The sequence below is a fragment of the Leptodactylus fuscus genome, chromosome 2, assembly GCF_031893055.1.
Source record: "Leptodactylus fuscus isolate aLepFus1 chromosome 2, aLepFus1.hap2, whole genome shotgun sequence".
NCBI lineage: Eukaryota > Metazoa > Chordata > Amphibia > Anura > Leptodactylidae > Leptodactylus > Leptodactylus fuscus.
Window position 1 is genome coordinate 242,234,430 of NC_134266.1, and position 22,399 is coordinate 242,256,828.

Here is a 22,399-nt window from a genome sequence, read left to right on the forward strand (position 1 = left end):
ATAGTTTATTATATCACAGCCATATCATATAATTTCTATCACAGCCATATCATATAATATAATTTCTATCATAGTCATATCATATAATATAATTTCTATCATAGTCATATCATATAAATGCTATAATGTGACTATTGGAAGATCTGTGAGTATACAGTATATGTTGACATTGGTGTGAGTAGTGATTTGGTGGTTTCATCTACACGATGGAGGAGAATTCTGGGGGGAGATTTATGACATTTTCTAAAATGAGAACAGGCTTCATTGTCCATAGTAACCAATCACAGCACAGCTTCTATATCATATTTCACTATTACTATTGTATGCGCTTGGTAGCTCAGGACAACAGTTTTATAAAGCTTCCGCTCTTCAATGCCAATACTACTTTTATGAGCGGCCAGTATGTGACCACCACAACCAAGCAGTACTGTGCCATGATGTCATGTACAGGATTTGCCGTGTCCTGTGATCGCTGCAGCCACTGCTCAGATATGGTAAAATATGACATAGACAACCATTTGGGCCCCTTCACACGGTGTAAGCGCTCGGCTCATTCTGAGCCGTACACGCGAGCGCTTCTAAACACTTCCCATTCACTTCAATGGGAGCGCTCGTAAACCCGGCTTTATGAGCGCTCCCATTGAAGTGAATGGGAAGTGTTTAGAAGCGCTCACGTGTACGGCTTGGAATGAGCCGAGCACTTACGCCGTGTGAAGGGGCCTAAGGCACTTTTCTTACCAATGGACTCAATGTGCAGAGAGCATTGTGGAATAGTGGCGTTATTGGCTGTCATACAGGCACTTATCCTATTTTTAGCATATGGAAGGAAATCGGAGTACCTAGAGGAGCCACAAGGAGAACATACAAACTCCATGCAGATGTTGCCTTTGGTCAGATTGGAACCAAGGACCCCAGCGCTGCAAGGTATCAGTGCCACCGTGCTGCCTGTAGAGGAGACTATTGTACCATTTGCAGTTGTGTGAAATATTTTTAGAAGTTGGACAAGCCCTTTAATGGTAACACACAGTTTTTAATTTACAAGCTGCAGGGAGAACAGTATAGACTCTCAGAGACCCCAATCTGGAGATCATCAACTTTTTGTGAATACGGTGCGTGTCTAACTCATTTTAATGCACGGGTGAAGCCCCTGCTCAAACAAAGCTTCATCCTGTCACTGATTATCCCATTCCAGCCGCTAAGATGCTTTCGTGTGTATATCCTCAGTCACATTTTTAATGTCCAGCTAACCAGAACCTCAACTGGATTTAATCAAGTATCTCCATAGGCCGCACGTTTTCCTTAGAGAAGTATCCGAGACGTGAGCTGCTGGTAGTTTATTTATAGATTACCCGGGAAGGGATATTTTTCATTATGAATGAACTTGTATCAGATTGCGAATATGTTATCATAGCCTCATTAACGCTGGAACTCTTGTTTTCTTTGCATGCATGAGAACACATTTACTTACAACACAAACACATGCTCAGCTATTTCCTAAAAATACCCCAAAAAACTAAATTTTACCTGCAGCTACTTTTTTTTGTAAATAAAATCACCATATTTCCCGCTTAATACTACTGTTCCACTATTTCTGATTATATCTGTCACTAACATGCCTAAACTTCTGACTATTTGTCATTGATGGATTCATCTTAAGGCTTACGTGTTCCAAAAAATTGCAGATCTGGGATAAGGTCAGAGTTCTTCCACAGATTTAGGCTATATTCACACAACTAGGAAGAGAAATAGCTGTGAAAAAGGCATTAAACCATGTGGGCCCTATGGCATCGGACTAGGATCAGTTTTCAGGGATCTCTCATACACGTCAGTCAGTGGCGTAACTACCGGGATAGCAGGGGTAGCGGCTGCCACAGGGCCCGGGAAATTAGGAGCCCAGCGACAGCCACTACTGCTGTGTTTTTTGTTTTTTTTCTTAACAGGCCAATACTGGCTGGCGTAACTCCAGCTGCTAACGGGCCCTATTTATTTACCGATCCTGGCAGGGGCCGGGATCAGTAAGTGGCGCCACGGGCCCCACAAACACTATTATTATACTCGGGGGTCAGACCCCCCCTCGAGTATAATCCTATCATTCCGACGACATTTTTTCTAGGTACCACGTCGGAATAGCCTCAAGAAAGGTTATTCATCTCCTACCGTCTGTCGTCTTCTCCGCTCCACCATTCACCTACAATCCTGGTTTCTCTCGGTATGAAAATTAGCCCTCTTGCAGCACTGGGGGCCCCAGCACTCAGATAGCACTGGAACGGCCTCTTTATTCTCTTTTTCCGACGGTGTTTTCTTACTTCTAGGCCACGGGCCTGGGGCAGAGCACACTGCGCATGCCCACAGGCCCCGAGAAAATGGCCGCTTACAATACTAAGCAAGCAGCCATTTTCTCGTGGTCTATGGGCATGCACAGTCTTCTCTGCCCAAGGCTGGAGGCCTCAGAAGTTACAAGCCACTGCCGGAAGAAGAGGCTGTAGATGACGCTGCTGAAGAAGAGGAGGCAGCACTGGGGACCGCCCTCAGTGCTGCGAGAGAGCTAATTTACATACCGACAAGAACCGGGATTGTAGGCAAACGGCGGCACAAAGAAGACTACGAAAGGTAGGAGAAGAATAGCCTTTCTTAAGGCTATTCCGACGTGGTACTTAGAAAAAAATGTCTGAATGATAGGATCCCTTTAAGAGATATTAATGGAAATTAGCTGAATAAGAACATCAAAGCATCTTCTGCCAACTATTACAAAAAAAAAATCATAGTCAAAATTCAAGGACAAAAAATAATGTGCATCTAGGACAACAAATGGATTGTCTCAAGACTATAATCCTTATCCGTAGGTCTTTAGACATAAAATAGTTTTCCATTCAGTACCACCCTCTTCAATGGGCCGTAATAAAGACCCATTCTACAATAGAAATGGTGACGACATGGTTTGTCTGTGCATTACGTGGGTGGACATTCATTTGGAAAGCCATCTTGTGATGCAACATTTGACTAGTCACAGCTTCTGCCACCAGTAACCGCTACATGTTAAAAAGTTGTTGTCTTCACGAGACAATGGTTTAATACGTAAGCTTCCTTAAAGAGGACCTTTCACCATATCCGGGCACAGGCAGTGTTATATACTGCCAGAAAGCTGACAGTGCGCTGAATTCAGCGCACTGTCGGCTTTCCCGATCTGTGCCCGGTGTGAAGAGCTTACAGCCCGGTACCATAGCTCTTCTATGGTCAGAAGGGCATTTCTGACCATTAGCCAGAGATGTCCTTCTGCCTCGCGGCGCGCCTATCGCGCTGTGCTGTGGAGCCGGGAGGAACGCCCCCTCCCTCTGCTCACACAGCTTGTCCGTAGACTAGCATTATCAGGAGAGGGAGGGGGCGTTCCTCCCCGCTCCACAGCACAGCGCGATTGGCGCCGCGAGGCAGAAGGACGTCTCTGGCTAATGGTCAGAAACGCCCTTCTGACTGTAAAGCGCTACGGTACCGGGACCGATAGCGCTTTACACCGGGCACGGATCGGGAAAGCCGACAGTGCGCTGAATTCAGCGCACTGTCAGCTTTCTGGCAGTATATAACACTGCCTGTGACCGGATATGGTGAAAGGTCCTCTTTAAGATGGTAACGTTCTTTAAAATTAACCATTTCAGTGTCTCTCTTTGCAACATATATATTTCTCCTAAATGTTGGCATTATTTCTGGTCTTCAGAGGTTTAGTGTAGTGGAGCAGAGTTTCTTACAAGTGTCAAAATTGGCAAAAGACAAAAATCTTGTTTTATAAAATGTTAATCGCTGCTGAAACCGACCTTATAAATTTAGTATACTATGGTGAAAAAGCTAACACATACAATGGAGGTGCAATATAATACAGAGAGAAAAATAGCTCTAATTGTTAGTTAAAAGTGTGACATAGGGTTTGTAACAATACTGAGATATATATGTCACTATACTATAATGCCCAGCATGCCAAGCTGTCAAACCATTTATTTAGGAGCTATCAATACTGTATTTAATGCTCACCTGAACTATTTATGCGCTTTTCACATAATATACGCAACTATGCATTGACAATATGACAAGAAAACTAAGATATTAGTCCTAAGAGACCCAATGTACCTGTCAGGAGCTTTCAGAACTGAAACTGAAGGCATAAGAAGCTCAGGGCAGAAATGACTGAATATACAAGAGAAAGTCTACAAAAAGCTAACACATTTCAGCTTTGCCTTTAACACAAGCGTACAAAATGTCCTTCCAACTGTACCACAACAAACGTTATTATACCTTCTCTTGGTGATAATAACTGCTGTAAGTATATGGAGTGTGTAATAAGAAAGAACACTGGAAAGTGTGAAGTGGCAACCCTGCACCAGAGATTGGGTACTACAGTAAGGGCCCAGTACACCAGAGGCTGGTTACTATGAACCCTGTACACCAGAGGCTGGTTACTATGAACCCTGTACACTATAGGCTGGGTACTATGAACCCTGTACACTATAGGCTGGTTACTATGAACCCTGTACTCCAGAGGCTGGTTACTATGAACCCTGTACACTATAGGCTGGGTACTATGAACCCTGTACACCAGAGGCTGGTTACTATGAACCCTGTACACCAGAGGCTGGTTACTATGAACCCTGTACACTATAGGCTGGGTACTATGAACCCTGTACACTATAGGCTGGGTACTATGAACCCTGTACACTATAGGCTGGGTACTATGAACCCTGTACACTATAGGCTGGTTACTATGAACCCTGTACACTATAGGCTGGTTACTATGAACCCTGTACACCAGAGGCTGGGTACTATGAACCCCGTACACCAGAGGCTGGTTACTATGAACCCTGTACACTATAGGCTGGTTACTATGAACCCTGCACACTATAGGCTGGTTACTATGAACCCTGTACACCAGAGGCTGGTTACTATGAACCCTGTACACTATAGGCTGGTTACTATGAACCCTGCACACTATAGGCTGGGTACTATGAACCCTGTACACTATAGGCTGGGTACTATGAACCCTGTACACCAGAGGCTGGTTACTATGAACCCCGCACACTATAGGCTGGTTACTATGAACCCTGTACACCAGAGGCTGGTTACTATGAACCCTGTACACTATAGGCTGGGTACTATGAACCCCGTACACCAGAGGCTGGTTACTATGAACCCTGTACACTATAGGCTGGTTACTATGAACCCTGTACACCAGAGGCTGGTTACTATGAACCCTGTACACTATAGGCTGGGTACTATGAACCCTGTACACTATAGGCTGGGTACTATGAACCCTGTACACCAGAGGCTGGTTACTATGAACCCCGCACACTATAGGCTGGTTACTATGAACCCTGTACACCAGAGGCTGGTTACTATGAACCCTGTACACTATAGGCTGGGTACTATGAACCCCGTACACCAGAGGCTGGTTACTATGAACCCTGTACACTATAGGCTGGTTACTATGAACCCTGTACACCAGAGGCTGGTTACTATGAACCCTGTACACCAGAGGCTGGGTATTATGAACCCTGTACACTATAGGCTGGTTACTATGAACCCTGTACACTATAGGCTGGTTACTATGAACCCTGTACACCAGAGGCTGGTTACTATGAACCCTGTACACCAGAGGCTGGGTATTATGAACCCTGTACACTATAGGCTGGTTACTATGAACCCTGTACACTATAGGCTGGTTACTATGAACCCTGTACACTATAGGCTGGTTACTATGAACCCTGTACACTATAGGCTGGGTATTATGAACCCTGTACACTATAGGCTGGTTACTATGAACCCTGTACACTATAGGCTGGTTACTATGAACCCTGTACACCAGAGGCTGGTTACTATGAACCCTGTACACCAGAGGCTGGGTATTATGAACCCTGTACACTATAGGCTGGTTACTATGAACCCTGTACACCAGAGGCTGGGTACTATGAACCCTGTACACCAGAGGCTGGGTACTATGAACCCTGTACACCAGAGGCTGGTTACTATGAACCCTGTACACTATAGGCTGGTTACTATGAACCCTGTACACTATAGGCTGGGTACTATGAACCCTGTACACCAGAGGCTGGGTATTATGAACCCTGTACACTATAGGCTGGTTACTATGAACCCTGTACACTATAGGCTGGGTACTATGAACCCTGTACACCAGAGGCTGGGTACTATGAACCCTGTACACCAGAGGCTGGGTACTATGAACCCCGTACACCAGAGGCTGGTTACTATGAACCCCGTACACCAGAGGCTGGGTACTATGAACCCTGTACACCAGAGGCTGGGTACTATGAACCCTGTACACCAGAGGCTGGTTACTATGAACCCTGTACACCAGAGGCTGGTTACTATGAACCCTGTACACTATAGGCTGGGTACTATGAACCCTGTACACCAGAGGCTGGGTACTATGAACCCTGTACACCAGAGGCTGGGTACTATGAACCCTGTACACCAGAGGCTGGTTACTATGAACCCTGTACACTATAGGCTGGGTACTATGAACCCTGTACACCAGAGGCTGGGTACTATGAACCTTGTACACCAGAGGCTGGGTACTATGAACTGTGTACACCAGAGGTTGCAGATTCAGAGTGTTTAGGATGTTCCCCCGATACATAGCATATAGTAAAAACAACATATATAATAGCATATAATTTTACATGATTATTTCAGCCTAAAATACACTGCGGACACACCTTACACTACTCCATTTAAGGCAACACATGTTGTAAAGGCAACTGTGGTGAATAATTGGTAATGATCTCATCCCCTTTACCTTCTATTAGCATGTCTTAAACTGAAAGCTTTGAGAGCCATGTTAATGTGGCCTATATGTAACAGGAGACATGTTTTGCAGTCCATAACCTTTTACCCTTGCGTACGCAGCAAACAGAAGTGTCAAATAACGGTGTTTCATTTGTGCATCTATACACAGCTAGATATCTGATATAACTAAGAGCGAAATTTTGGAAAATTAAAGCTTTGGACATTTTCTTGTGCCTTCAAAACATGTAATATGGGGAGCTATTAAGAGGGCATGGTACATAAGGTTCTGCTAAATGTTGTTAATGAAGGAACAGTGATAGGGCTTAAGTTTCTCACTCTTTCCTTCAATCAATACGAGAGGCAAAGTTTCATCTCTGGGGCCACTAATGGCAGGAATTGCTGGAGCCAGCAATGAGTAATGTTAGACTCTGATTAGATGATGAGGCCATCAAGAACCTCAAGTTACATTGCGCTTTATTCACGTCAACTGCAAAGGGTGAAGGAAGCTTGCGAACATTTTTCTTCCCTACAAAACAAAAGCAGCTGAAACCTTAAAAAAAAAAACAAAAAAAAAACAAAACCCCAGCACGATGTAAAGATCACAGGCCATAACAGATATTGTGGAATTTGTCTTGAACCCTCCATGCAGCAAATTTTGCAAGAGCCCTGCAGGAGTGAGCTGAAAGTTGGAACCCCATTGAGGATCCCTGCCAAGGTTGTATTTTCCCAAGTCCTCTCTCATCGTCATCCAAAGGGGAAGAGAAACTAATCATTTCCTTATTGACCGAGAGGAGGAAAAGGGGCAAAAAGCAGCAGGTATGTAAAGGATTGTGCTACTTTAATAAGCTACACTGTAAATTACTCTAATCAGTTTCAGATCCTCATACGCATTGTATAAGGGAATGGGAACTCGGCATTCATTAGAGCCAATGTAAAAAGTAATGAAGCTTTGAAACTTTTCTGTACAATTCTCAGCAGGTTATGTTACAGTTATATACTGTATAGCATAGCAGCTAGATTAAAGACTATGATATTGTATGTTCTAGTGACATTAGCGTCATGGCTTCCATTTTTAACAAAACCATGACCATTATATGGGATCCTTTTCCAAATGGACCCCATTGACTTCTTTGGGTTTTGTTAGTTTTCCCTCAATGTTTAAGTATTTTTTAACATTAAAAGATATCAGAATCTCTGATAAGGTGACAAAAACCTCCTGGGATAACAGGGCTTAAGTTAGTCTATAGCCATTTATTTGGTATAATTTAATATACCAATATTGTAAGATACTGAATATTGACACTTGAATAACCATTGAATGACTAATTGTTTGGTAAGAGATCATATTGGCCATGACAGTGAATCATACATGGCCATACGTGTTCAGTTCACCATTTTTGCAATGTTCTTTCAAAGAAAGACCCTTTGCCAAAATAGTGGCCAAAAAATTTAAAACCTATCTGACTTCTGTTTAGACAATGACGCTGTGTCATAGGTTGCCTGTAAAGACAGTTCAGCTGATGAATATTATAGATGCCAATTTTCATCAACCTATGTATGGACGCCTTTAGTCCTAAACATGTGAAGCAGTCATAGCCTGGCCATCATATAAAGTTCTGCAAAATAATTTGGAGCTATATATATATATAAAAGTGCTGCGAAAAATGTAAGTTTCTATAAAAAAATATCATTATAATGTGTACCTAAGGAGCTTGAGTCATCTATGGTCATTTATAGTGAATCCTAACCTAATAAAACTATACTCTATAGTATCCTAGTATATAGTTTAGTATAGTACAGCTAGTAAAAAACACTAAGGGCTTACTTAAACATATACGTGGTCAAAAATGGTATAATTGTAAAATTGCACACAACCGGTCAGACATTGTTCCGAAATGTTTTGTGTTTTTATTTTTATTTTTTTAGATTTTCTAACCACTGTGAAATTTATTAGCTAGAACATCAAAAAGTGAGAAATTTTATAAAGTTCTAATTCTAAAAATAAGCAATAAAAACCTTATTAGAATTGTGCTGAGGATTTGGCCACCTCACTTCAAATCCCATTTTTTCCACTTAAAATGATAGCAGAAAAGATATCCTGCCTACAAATGACTGTCAAAAAGAAAGTCAAACAGGTGAATCCAGGAACACAAGTTCAAGCAAGCAGAGATTCACATAATACAAGCTAGTTGCTGTCAGAAACTGTGCAAAGCACAAAGTGAAATGTGAGAGACCTTACCGTGGACTCTCGAGCAGCCTGTCAACATCAGGAACAGAAATGAAGCAAGTACAGGAGCGTCTGCATGGCTAGAACTGTGCTACTATAGAGGATACTCTGAGATATGGTCCAAGGCTACATAATAAGGATAAAATTGCCTAGAAATGTAGATTTATTGCTCCGTATGTCACTTACCGCACCAGAAAAAAGCAGCTCTTTATCAAATGCTCCTTGAACCAGCATCAGACCGGAGACACCGGTGAATTTACCTGCTTTAATAATATGATTAAACAAAATTGTGTGTAATTTTGAATATGTATTAGAATTGTCTTAATGGCTAGTTCACATGTGAATTACGTGTGGCTTATTTTGGTCCTGAAAAAAAAAGCTTCCTAATTAGGAAGCTTTTTTTGGACCTTGCCGCGCTTTTAGGAGCTTTTTTTGGAGCTTTTTTTTTGTAAAAACAGCTTCAAAAAAAGCCAGGCTGTTTTCCCCTCCCGTAAAGTGAATGGGCCGAAAAAAAAGCCTCGCTGTTTCGGTCGCTTTTTTAGCAAAAAAAAAAAAAGCTAGGCATTTTTCACCTCCCATTCACTTCTATTGCTTTCTTCAGGCAGAAAATGCCTAAAGGTCATGTCGCTTCTTTTTTTTCTGCTAACAGAAAAATCTGCTAGCACAAAAAAAAAAAAGCTAGCAGTCTACATAGACCACTATTGTAAAGGGGCTGATTTTAAAGTGAAATCCGCTGTCAAAATCAGCCTCTTTGCCCCTGTGTGAACTGGCCCTAAGACATAATGATGATTATTTTAGATTACTGTTTTGCAAAAAGTCAGTGGTAAAAAGTAGATATTATGTATAAGCGTATGTATGTATAAATGCATTTGGTCAACATACATGTGATTAACAAAAATAGAAAAAAAAGGCCGTAAGACCGGGGGCCCCATGTAGCGTTACGTAGCGTTAACAGCATGAGTTTGCTGGGCAAAAATGCCGTGGCGAAACCATGACGTGGGATTCTGGCTAACCCCATCCACACATTGCAGAAAAATATCCACAGCAGACATGCTGCGATTTCAAAAACTGTCGCATTTTGGAAAATTGTAGCATGTCAATTATACCTTCAGAAATGCCGGCGCTTTCATACAGATATAAATGAAGCAGAAAGACTGCACAGGAAAACTCTGGTTACGTTCTGTAAAAATTGCGGCGGGGAAAAAAACACTTTTCCTGCACCAGCTTGCTACGTGGGGCCTTGACCTAAAGATATCTAGGGGTGTGTACATCTGACTGTTACTAAGAGGTCATCTCTATATGAAAGTCGGCTTGTACACTTCCTTCGTCATCAGGACAACGGCCTACAACAAGCTATCACATTGCTGAATTGTCTATTTCATCAAAATGTGGAACACCACATACTGGTCTACTGAACAATGCTTAACTTTAGGTTTATATTCTATTTATTAGAGCTTTACACATCAAGTAATAGAAATTAGTTATAGATGGCAAAATAACTTACAGTACAGAAATAATGATATACAGTAAATGTTCTATGGCCTGGTTAAATATATTCTCATATGTATAGCTATATTTTCCCTTACTTATCAAAAAACTCGTTAGAATCTGATGATAGATATGCAATGTCTTTATTAATTACTATTTTTAGTTATGTGCATTACAATTTCAATAGGTAATTAATACACCAAAAATAAGTTAATTGTATAATTTTTGCATAAAAATTTGCAAACTATTTTTTTTAGAAAGTGCCATAATATAATAGAATGACTTTCCGAAATAATTTTTTTTTTCTAATATAAAACTACCGCATCTTAAATACGTAAGCTAATAATCTTCTCATAAATATTATTTTAGTTGGTTTGTTATATTTTACTTCAGAACATAACTTTTTGTTTGGGGTCCATGAAGCGGTGACCCATTCCCAACTCTTGCTCACCAGTTTTTCATGACAGCAGGTTCTATGTTAGGCTACAGCTATATGATAGAAAATATTAAGTGCCAAATATGGGATTACATCGCTGAATGGGAAAACAAAGGTTTTTCTCCTTTCCCATGTTGTAACCCAAAACAGATTTTGGCTTTATGGGTGTGGTTCTCACGCTGAGCTCTAAGGATAAGTTCACACTGTGATTTTTGGTCAGGATTTTGATGCCGTATCTGCCTCAAAATCCAGACCAAAAAGACGGCTCCCATTGAAATCAATGGGAGCCGCTCAGGTCTTTTTTCCGAGAGCAGTTTCTTTTGGCTCCCGGAAAAAGAAGCGAGATGCTCATTCTTCAGGCCGTTTCGCCTCACGATTCAGCCTGAAGACACTCCCTCCTCCTGACTAGGCCCATTCATTGGGCCTAATCCGGAGAGGAGTGCCCGACTGGATGCCGCTGCAGTGCACCGGCTTTCAATCATGGCTACCCAGTTGAACTTACCCTAACATGGCAGTGTCCATAAAATCTTATTTGGGCAACCATTTGCATATCAAAGAGGAACAAAAATTGATAAAAATAACAGCAGATACAACCATTAGTAATAAAATAAGTATACACCTTACCTGGGAACAAAGCAACATGACCAGCTCCACCACTGATGTACTGGACTTCATGCAAACCAGACCTTAGAAAACAAAGACATGAATAAATACACTAAAATACTGCAGAATAACGCTACCAAACATTCACATAACATAGACAGCATGGCTATATATTTGGCTTGGAAGTTCCCAACTACGGTTGATAGCGAGGCCAATATTACACTATTAAACACAACTCATATAATAGCTATATTGATAATAAAAACTTTAGCGTTACAAATACAGGGATATGTCCTGTAAAGCCTGCCATGGAATTCACATTTTGTACAATGCAAATGATATAAAAGCAGTTCATCGTATAAAAACTGCATGCTCCCTAGTGAAAAACCTACCAAAAATAACAAATAAGACGTCCTATTTTTTGACAGACTATTAAGATAACCCAGCAGAAAATGGAAATATGAATAGTCCCATAGACTCAAAATACATACAAAGGATTAGGTCTATGACAACCTTTGGATGGTTTTCATCCGTTAGATTTCCATAGGAAAAGAAAAGATCGTATGGGCTCATTCACACTACGTAAACAGCAGCTTATTCTGAACGTAAAACACGTTCAGAATAAGCGGCGTATAAAGCAGTTCCATTCATTTCTATGGGAGCCGGCATACGAGCGCTCCCCATAGAAATAAATGGGCTGCTTCTTTCACTACGAGCAGTCCCATTGAAGTGAATGGGAAGTGCCTGTGTGTACGGCAAGCTCTGCTCATTCCGAGCCGTACACGCCGCCACTTCCCATTCACTTCAATGGGACTGCTCGCAGTGAAAAAAGCAACCCATTCATTTCTATGGGCAGTGCTCGTATGTCGGCTCCCATAGAAATGAATGGAACTGCTTTATACGCCGCTTATTCTGAACGTGTTTTACGTTCAGAATAAGCTGCCATTTATGTAGTGTGAATGAGCCCTAAGGGTCTGGTTGTCACCATAAACCAACCCCTTTAACATGGGAATCAGAAGGCTCTTTTGGCCACCTAGGTTAGTAGGTCTATGGGCAGTAAGATAAAATGACGCTGAGATGGCCATTGACATAGTATGGGGAAAAAATAGCTAGCAATTCTGAAAGTTGATAAGAAAGTGGCAAATGATGTCCTAATATAGTAAAGATATAGTACACTACACAGTATGAGGACACAGATAATGGGGTACCAATGGTAGCAAGTTGCACCAGGCTCATCTTGCTGCAGAAGTAGTACACCAGTACACCAGTACCAGTTTACTTGACCCACATTGGTTGTTTGGTTTCTGGATTTGGGCAGAATACAAAAGAAAACCCCACTGACATAATAGGGGAATATTATTACTGTTGCATATTCTGTTACTACAACTGTAGACCTACATTTCTGCCCTATGTGAACTTAGGCCAGCCATACACAGTCGGGTGATACTAATGACCAAAATAGATTGGGAGTGATGGAAAAAAAATTATTTTATTTTCAATGTAGATTGTGAGCCCCACATAGGGATCACAATGTACATTTTTTTCCCTATCAGTATGTCTTAGTAGAGAGGAGGAGGAGATCCACACAAACACGGGGAGAACATACAATCTGCTTGCAGATGTTGTTCCTGATGAGATTCGAAACCAGGACTCCAGCGCTGCAAGGAGCCAACGTGTTTCTCCGTGATGGAAATTTTCATCATCTAACTAGCCGAAACTAAGAGCATTTGGCTGATCAACATCCCTTTTGTTCAATCTGGGGCAGATTTATTAAAACTGAAGTTATATAGGCCAGTCTTCATAAAGGACCCCATAGAAGAGACTTGTGTGCCAGAATGGAGAGCTCTGCCCGTTAGGAACTGGTATAGATTTCCATCAGAGCTTACACCAGAAAACTGAGGTGAGCTCTAATAAATATGCCAGGCCCAAGTATCTAGTTCCACCCACTTTCGTACAATGTGGCGAGTGAAGTGCAGAACGGGGGCTGTGGTGTATGTTCGGCGCACTTTTCCAACCAATTTACTGCTGCAACGCATTTAAGAAAAAAGCAAAGTAACAGGTCAAATAATCCTAATTATAAAAAGTCTACCTTTTATATCAACAGTTTATACATCGGTTTATGAATCACCAGAGTTCTATAAAAATAAGACTATAAGGAGATTTAGGATGAGGCCCCACGGTGCGTTAAACACAGCTAAACAAAGCTAATAATGGCGATAATAGGAATGGGAAATATATAGGAAGTTCTTATACTTCTCCCTTCTGCTCAATTCACTCCTGGTTTTGGCTTAAAAAAACAGCAGCAAAATCTGCAAGAACAAAAAAAAACCTGTGTTTCCACAATGTGGGGCTTCAGCCTTAAAGATAAGGTGGAAGAAACAGCGCCACCTGTGTCCATGGGCTCTCTCTTGCATTGCAGTTTAGCCTGAGGCCTTGAGTGGAGATACCAGACAATACTCATAAACATTGGTGTTTCTGGCCAAAAAAAAGACTCTCTTCCTAATTCTTTAAAGGCTTACCTCATAAGCCTGATTCTTGGCACTAAGTATACAGCACCTGCACGAAGCCTTAATAAGCTCATGTAAAACCTTAAACAGATATACATTACCTAGAAGAAAAACTACACTGCAGGCTGTGATAACCTGGTAACTGTACCAGAGCTTGTGAGGACTTACAGAGCAGATTCCAGTTCAGTTTCCTAAGGACAGCGTGCATGGTATATGTAAATGTCTATCGAAATCATTGAAAGGGATTACGGTACTTAATAAGGAAGGTTTAGGTAATCCGCGTGGATGGCTGGAGCAGAACAACAGCCATCGGCATTCAGTTATGGAGTCCATGTGCTTATACGTAAATGTTTAACTACAGCCCAAAATATTTACAAATGTTTAGAAGATGGAAATATTCAGAGAATTCTTTGGGGAACTTTCTGCCAACTCTTGTGATTTCACCTATTTTGTTAGTAGGCACAATGGAAAGGGCTACATCACTGGGGCAACTGAGGAGAACAGATATTCCAAAATTTAGTAGGAAGCACATCCCATAAAACCCATATCACCTTTGATGATTTAAAGGGTTTTCTGGGACTTATATACTAAAGACCTATCCTTAGGACAATTCGTCAATGTGTGATCGGTGGAGATCTGACACTTGGGGCCCCCAGGCCATCGGCCGGTTAAAGATGATGCAGTTCTCACGAATGCTGAGGCTTCTTCTGTTTGGTAATGACCTCACATTCATCAGTCACTTTTTAACATTTTTGGAGAATGTGGTGGCTAAGTATTCCTAAGCTTATTTAGGAATTTAAAAAAAAATCAAAAAAAAAAAAAAAAATCACATCATTGTTTTCTGTGACACATCAGGCTATTTATAAATTTTTAAAAAAAATTGTATTGTAATTTTTTATTTAATTTTGGGTTAAACTTTGCAAAACGTGGATTTTTTTCAACTTACAGTACTTTAAAAAATTTTTTTGCAAACTAATGATTTTTTAAAATTAATTTGTAGATTGACACCAATGTTAAAAATGTGCATTACCTTGTATTTTTTTTTTTTTAAATTTACATATTTTGACTTGTGTAAGTCTATATTTTTGTTGTGACACAATATGGCCCCCATGACATCATAAAAGACCCCTGACAGATATTTACACTTTATTATTTTTTTTTTATTAAGTTTTATTTCCCCTGCAGTTACAAGGGAAAAGAACACAGGGTTTTTTGGTCAAGATTTTGAGGCCGTATCTGCCTCAAAATCATGACCAAAAAAAGACAGCTCCCCATTGAACCCAGTGCACTTGCATTCAGTCGCGGCTATCCGGTTTTTTTGTCCGGAACCTTTTGGTTCTGGACCAAAAATCCCCATGTGAACTTACCCTTAGGGCCCATTCACACAGAGGAAAATGGTGAGGAATTTGGTGTGGAATTTCAGCACTGAAAAAAAAGCCTCCCATTGACTTCAATGGGTTCCTTGAAACCCTTGAAGTCAATGGGAGGCTTTTTTTCAGTGCTGAAATTCCACACCAAATTCCTCCCCATTTTCCTCCGTGTGAATGCCCCCTTATGGGGCGGTTTGCCACCAGTGAATTACAGGCTACTGGGTCTGATAAGAGCAGCTCTGCCACATCAGGAAGGAACAGACAATCTTTTTAACCACTGGGTCCAATAGAAGCCAAGGCTGCGGCCTCCGGTTACTGTCTAGTAATCATTCAGGGCTAATAGTGTGAGAAGGAGTAGATAGAAGTGGTAATAATCCACTTCTACCTTTTCTTGAGGATTTCTGGCCGTCTCTGATAGCTGGAGACCTGACTTGCTAGATTGCAGGAGAGTTACTACAGCGACGCCAAAAGACATTGCTGCAGATTTAGCATCTCCAGCACCCGTTATTAAAAGACAGCAAGGAGTTATCAGTTTAAAAAATATAACTTAACAAATGTGTTTGAAAATATTTCCAAAATTTTTTATAGGTTTTACTCTGATTTAAAGGTTTTTTTCTGACTGATATTTTTAGCCCAGAAAATGCCTTTAATTGTTTAAAATTTATATAAATATTATTAATATTTGACATTCCTGCTTGCTCTGGGGTTGTCACAGTAACATCAACAGACCAACAGTCCTGTCATATGACAAGAATTCCAAACTAATGGACGTGGTGGTCACATGACAGGAAGTCTATGCAGAGAAAAGTTACTTATGTGATGTTTCCATAGCAACTCCACTGTAATATAAATAACATTTTAATGGAAACAGAAGTAAGGAGAGAAAAAAAACAAACTTGGCGCCATTATTAAATAAACCCCATGAGAAAGATGACAGCAAGGACTTTGACGTATGGGGGGAACACTTTTGGTTTTGATCATGTCTTAACAGCAATGGTACTGAATATGTTTGACTTGAGTTTATGATATATATTATTACTATACCTAATAAGGTTTGCCCTTATCTTCTACCACTTGGTATATTTTGGGCTGACTACAGTTAAATTGTAAGAAGATAAGTAGATGTTGTACTTGTAACATTATTGGATATTTTCATTTGTATATATTGACCTCTGACCACAGTTATATTTTTAGCTATGTTTTATGTGATTTTAGGTCCCGATGGCTAGACTTTTAGTGAGTAATACATCGTTGCAACATCATCTCTTACATTTTTGTATATATTTCTCACGCGTTTTGGGCAAAGTAATAGTATACTGTCACTTTTAGAGAAATGTAGATTGAGGGGTTTTTTTGTTTAGTTTTTTAATTCTCAATTTGTATTTATACATCAAGATAAATAACAGCTCTGCATATGAATGTTTTATAAAATTTATACTAAAATAATACCGCCTAAATAATTCAATACTACTAACGCAGGTTAATAAAATAGTGAACAAAGAGCCCAGATAACACAGCCGTGGCTTTCGAAAGATATTTTAAAACAATTGAATCTAAGGCGCTTATGCTTAACAATATTTTTTGTGACTTTTTATGCAAATTGCCTACTTTTTTTGAAATTCTCATTTTCTTTTATTTTGATTGCCACCGTACAACTGGCCGCCACTGTTAGCATGAATTTCCTGCCTCACTACATACAAGAGCTATATAAATCGCCAGTAACCTTTGAATTCCACTGGGGCCTGCCATATAATTTTTGGAGCTTCCCCCCTGGCGTTGAAAAAGTTAAAAGAGAGGGGGGTATGTTTCCTATGAAATAAGAGCAAGGTTTTGATGTGTTTTATTTTTTATTGCTCCAATATGTGTAGGAGTCTAGCAGGATACCACAGTCATTCCGTCTGGACTTTATCAAGGTTTGTCTACATTTTACTCCCAATGATTTCCCCATTGCACCAACCAGAAGTCCTGCTCACAAATGGAATCAATTGGGAAGCAAGCGCAGAAAGTTAAATTATAATGCTTTGTTTGCTTGGATTAATTTAGAAAAAGAAACTTTAAAATTGGTCTAATTTGTGGAGACTGCACTTGCCTTCATGCTTCAATATCCAATATGGAAAAAGGTAGAGCAAAAAAAAATATATATATATAATAAGTGCCCGTCCGTGTATACAAGAATTGTATTTATATATTTTGTGAAAGCTCTGGATTAAAATATATCTTGGTTTGTACATACAAACCTCACTTACAAACAGTCACAATTATATGGTAGTAGGACAAATAATCCCGCAAAAATATTATTTACTGGTATAAAGTCAAAGATGGACCACAGAAAAAAAAACTTGAACAGATTTCAACTAAACTTATAGTATAAACTAAAGTAATACTAAAAACATCTTTATATTTGTAGATAATTTTCATAGTAATATATATATATATATATATATATATATATATATATATATATACACACACACTGTATATATAAAATAGTAATTTTTATAATTTATAGATAATTTTTCTGTATTATTTTTGAGTTTTGGACATTTTATACGAAATTAAATACAAAACACTGACCTAAAAAAGAAAAAGTCAGCTTTCCACAACTCAGTAAAAATATTGTTTAGCAGATGTGCTATATATATATATATATATATATATATATATATATATATATATATAATATTTCATGTCTCTGTGCTGTGTATAATCAGTTCATTTGTACTGAAGAGCTAAAAGAAAGGAAAAATCCACAGATATTTATTGATTAATATTTTGGCTGCTACTGAATTTTATGGTGCCAGTAAGGCCTGGTTCACATCTACGCATGGGTTTCCCGAAGCAGACTCCCTGAATGGAAACATAATCTGCATAAAAAAGCGGTTACTAGAGATGAACGAATATTATTTGAAATGGTAGTTTCGAATAGCATGCTCCCATAGGAATGAATGGGAGCAGCCGGCGCGCAGGGGGTTAAGCGGCTGGACAATGGCGACGGCCGCTCCCATTCATTCCTACGGTATAGGAGCGTGCTATTCAAAACTGCTGTTTCGAATAGTATTCACTCATCTCTAATGGTTACCTAAGGAAACCCATGGACCCCATAAACTATAAAGTGGTCCGTGTGGTTTCCACACAAGAAATACGGAGGGAAAAGCACTGCTTATAGGACTTTTCTCTCCACATATTTCATGTGGAGAAGGGAACGGAATGGCCCAAATGCAGATGTGAACTGGGCCTTAGATATTGTAGTGAAAAGAAGTTAAAAGAAACATTATTACATCATTAAACAATGTAAAAGTTTAGCCCATTCTGCATATTTTCTAGCCATCTTTGGAATGATTTTGGCAGCAACACATGATGCAAGGCCAAAAGATGGGAACAGGAATATGGTTGCATGTAGGAAGCCTTAGGGTAAGTTCATACAGAGTTTTTTGGACCGGAACCTGAGTCAGAGGCCGCCTCAGGTTCCGGTCCAAAAGCTGGGTAGCTGTGACTGAAAGCCGGTGCACTGCACCAGCTTCCAGCCGCGCACTCCGCTCCGGATTAGGCCCAATGAATAGGCCTAGTCCGGAGAAGGGTGTGTCTTCAGGCTGAATCGCGAGGCGTCTCTGCCTGAAGAATGAGCACCTCGCTTCTTTTTTCCGAGAGCTGGAAGAAATGGCTCCCGGAAAAAACTCCTGAGCGGCTCCCATTGATTTCAATGGGAGCCGTCTTTTTGGTCAGGATTTTGAAGTGGATACGGCCTCAAAATCCTGACCAAAAAAAACTACGTGTGAACTTCCCCTTATACTGCCATCTTTGGCTGTAGCCAAAGTTGCCATGCAGTGACCTAGCCTAAAACACTTTTTATAAGGAGGCTCCCCAGATATCTTGAAGAAACAGCCAGTACAGGGTCTAAAGCCCTATACATAACCGTATTAAAATTTGTACACAAATTGTAAAATTAAAAACATTTCTGTGAACAAAATTTTGCAGAGTTTTAAAGATTTTCTCTAACTATCTTAGGAGTTGAGAGTGTTTTGTCTTGATCAAACGATACAACCATGAATGCAGGAACTTGTCAGAAACACTGCCATGACTTTCTTATTGAGGCCTGGTTATCTTGCCATGTGTGCACTGTTCCTGCCTGGTAACTTGTCCACAATAAGATCCTGTCATCAGAAACTGAAGCGGAATTTGAGACAGATATCTGAAGCTGATTTGGCCCTACATGAATGGGACTAATAAGAGGGAGTCTGAAGGCACAGACGCCGCAGCAGAATCATCCCTGTAACCTGTACCAAAATGGAGCAGGACGCTTATTTTTTCAGCACCTAATTGTTTTCAATGCGAAACAGCACTAGGGTGCAACTGCAGGGTGCAATCCGAATCAAACTCTGTCAATTTTGCAAATTCTGTGAACAGGGCTCTAAGGAAATCACAACTGGGTTTCTGACATCCCAGAGCGTAGAAAGTTCCTGGCACTGGCAACTGATGAGGACAACAGATGTGAACGCTAACAAAGTTTTTAAACTCACAAAATTTTAATTATTTATATTTGCAAAAATGTTTCCCTTTTACTTGCTTTGGGCTCATAATGATGGAATACACACAACTTTATTGGAAGACTATTAGTGAGAATTCTCACAAAAGACTGCAATAAAACAGTGTTTTACCACAAATTACCGGCTTGTAGGAAAACACTCTATAAATGATGACTGTGTTATTTCCTAGTACAACGTTTGCCATTATCAGTGGAGGTTTTTCTTCTAGTATAAGCATTTTATGACTAAAATGAAATCCCCCTATGAAGACACATGAGGAGAAGTGGAAGGAAAGTTTCCTGAATGCCGCGGCGGTGACTTTAATGAGATGCCAGCCCCAGCTAAGCAGGCACTTTACCATTGTGTTCAGGCCTGTTAGCACTAAACTGCAAGCAGTGCAGATTCTGTGTTTACTCCCAGCTCCAGTCACTTCATTGTCATACGTCTTACTTCTAAAAAGAGAAAATCCGCACAGGCTTATACTGCATAAATAGCAACAGGGCATAGATGAGGAAGAGAGTTCATTGCTCTAGGCTTCAGAGGAGGAAATATAAGTAAAACGTCTTATTTATAAAGGTGATGGCTGTGTTTTAATCTAATGCACTGCTGCATTACACATGGGTGCAGTATATATTGTACTAGGCCATATATATATATATATATATATATATATATATATATATATATATATATATATATATATATAGACCAGACTGTATGACCCTTCCTTTTACTGTAAATTAATGTCTCCACCCTGTTGAAGAACCACAACTCCCAGCATGTCAGTGCTGGACATTTTAGTGTGTCACAATGTCTTGCGATCTTTGGCAGTCCCATAAAGTAAAATGAAGCAGCAGTAGATATGCAAGACCACTGCTATATCAGACACATGGACCCCTGTTCTTGCGATCAGTAAGTGTTCCATATATCAGACACATATGTCCTGCCCAAAGTCTGCTGACCCTAGTACCATCCATGGCTCAATTTCATCAGTCTTAATATATTAGAGATGAGTTCTAGACTCCTCTGCGACAAACCCTGGCACATGTGCAGCATGCAACTGAACCAAGTTAAGTATATCCTGCGCCAATGTGCATGCGCAATGACTTCTGGGTTCAACTCTGGCAGGTTAAAACTTTAAAAACTACCAAAGATGGCAGCTGCTGGTTTATGGGCCCCAAACCAGGTGACATGTCCCCTTTAAGTTTATTAAAAATTTATCTGCATTCAACCATGATCCTACTAATATTATAAGTGTGAAAGTTTGTGTGTTTGGATGTTTGTTCCTCAATCACGCTAAAACGCCTGGACGGATTTGCGTGCAATTTTCCACAAACATAGTTTTCCCTTAGGATTGAGTCACAGGCTACTTTTGGTGCCACTAAACAACATGGCTTCCTAGCAGGAGACTCACAAAAGCAGGACTCCTAGCCCCAGCTATAGACTCACACACAGTGCCTGGCATTTCCTGCCTCAACCTGCCTGCACACTCCTTACTGTCACCTCAGGAGTAGCCCTCACTCTACTCACTCACATTTTACATATAGCTTTCCACTATATAACACATCACATTGTCTGTATCACGACATACACAATACAACACATCACATTGTCTGACACAATACAACACATCACATTGTCTGTATCACGACATACACAATACAACACATCACATTGTCTGACACAATACAACACATCACATTGTCTGTATCACGACATACACAATACAACACATCACATTGTCTGTATCACAACATACACAATACAACACATCACATTGTCTGTATCACGACATACACAATACAACACATCACATTGTCTGTATCACGACATACACAATACAACACATCACATTGCCTGTATCACGACATACACAATACAACACATCGCATTGTCTGTATCACGACATACACAATACATCACATCACATTTGCTAACCCACCAAACTATTTATAGCACTTTTACAGTTTCACATGTCTGTGTCCGCCCAATTCTCAAATCACCGCAGACGAAGTCGCGGGTAAAAGCTAGTATTAAATATATGAAATTAAAGGCAAAAGTCTCCAACCAGTTGTATAACTCCCAGCACGTCAGCAGTGCCAGAAATGTTAGTTTAAGATAGTTAGAGCCAAGTATTTGGAGATTTTTGGCAGTTCCATACAGTTAAAAGGAGCCTGTCACCAGAACCCAGAATATGAAACCAGCCCCACAGGTAGATAGGCTAAGGTCGCCTGAATTAATGTTTTACCATTGTGAATTGATGCTTCTGTTGTTCAGATGTTAGCACCCACCACCCTGTGCCACCATCGATTCCTCCCTCCTTGCTTTGATTGACAGGCAGTATATATCTCTTTTGCCCTGACCCTTAGTTCTGTTGCACTCACCACTGCTCATACTACTGGTGCATGCGCAGTACATATTACTCAGATCAGTGAAGCATCATAGCAGTACAGCCCACG

General features: G+C 40.3%; 1 protein-coding gene across 6 annotated transcripts in view; it reads right to left on the reverse strand.

Moving 5' to 3' along the window:
* The window catches only part of NBEA (neurobeachin), a 561,077-nt gene that overhangs the window by 236,115 nt on the left and 302,563 nt on the right, over window positions 1-22,399 (reverse strand). For all 6 annotated transcript variants that reach the window (XM_075265947.1, XM_075265948.1, XM_075265946.1 and 3 more), the window contains one exon: window positions 11,562-11,623. In XM_075265947.1, the coding sequence (XP_075122048.1) occupies window positions 11,562-11,623 (62 nt within the window). The remainder of the gene's footprint in view (window positions 1-11,561; window positions 11,624-22,399) is intronic.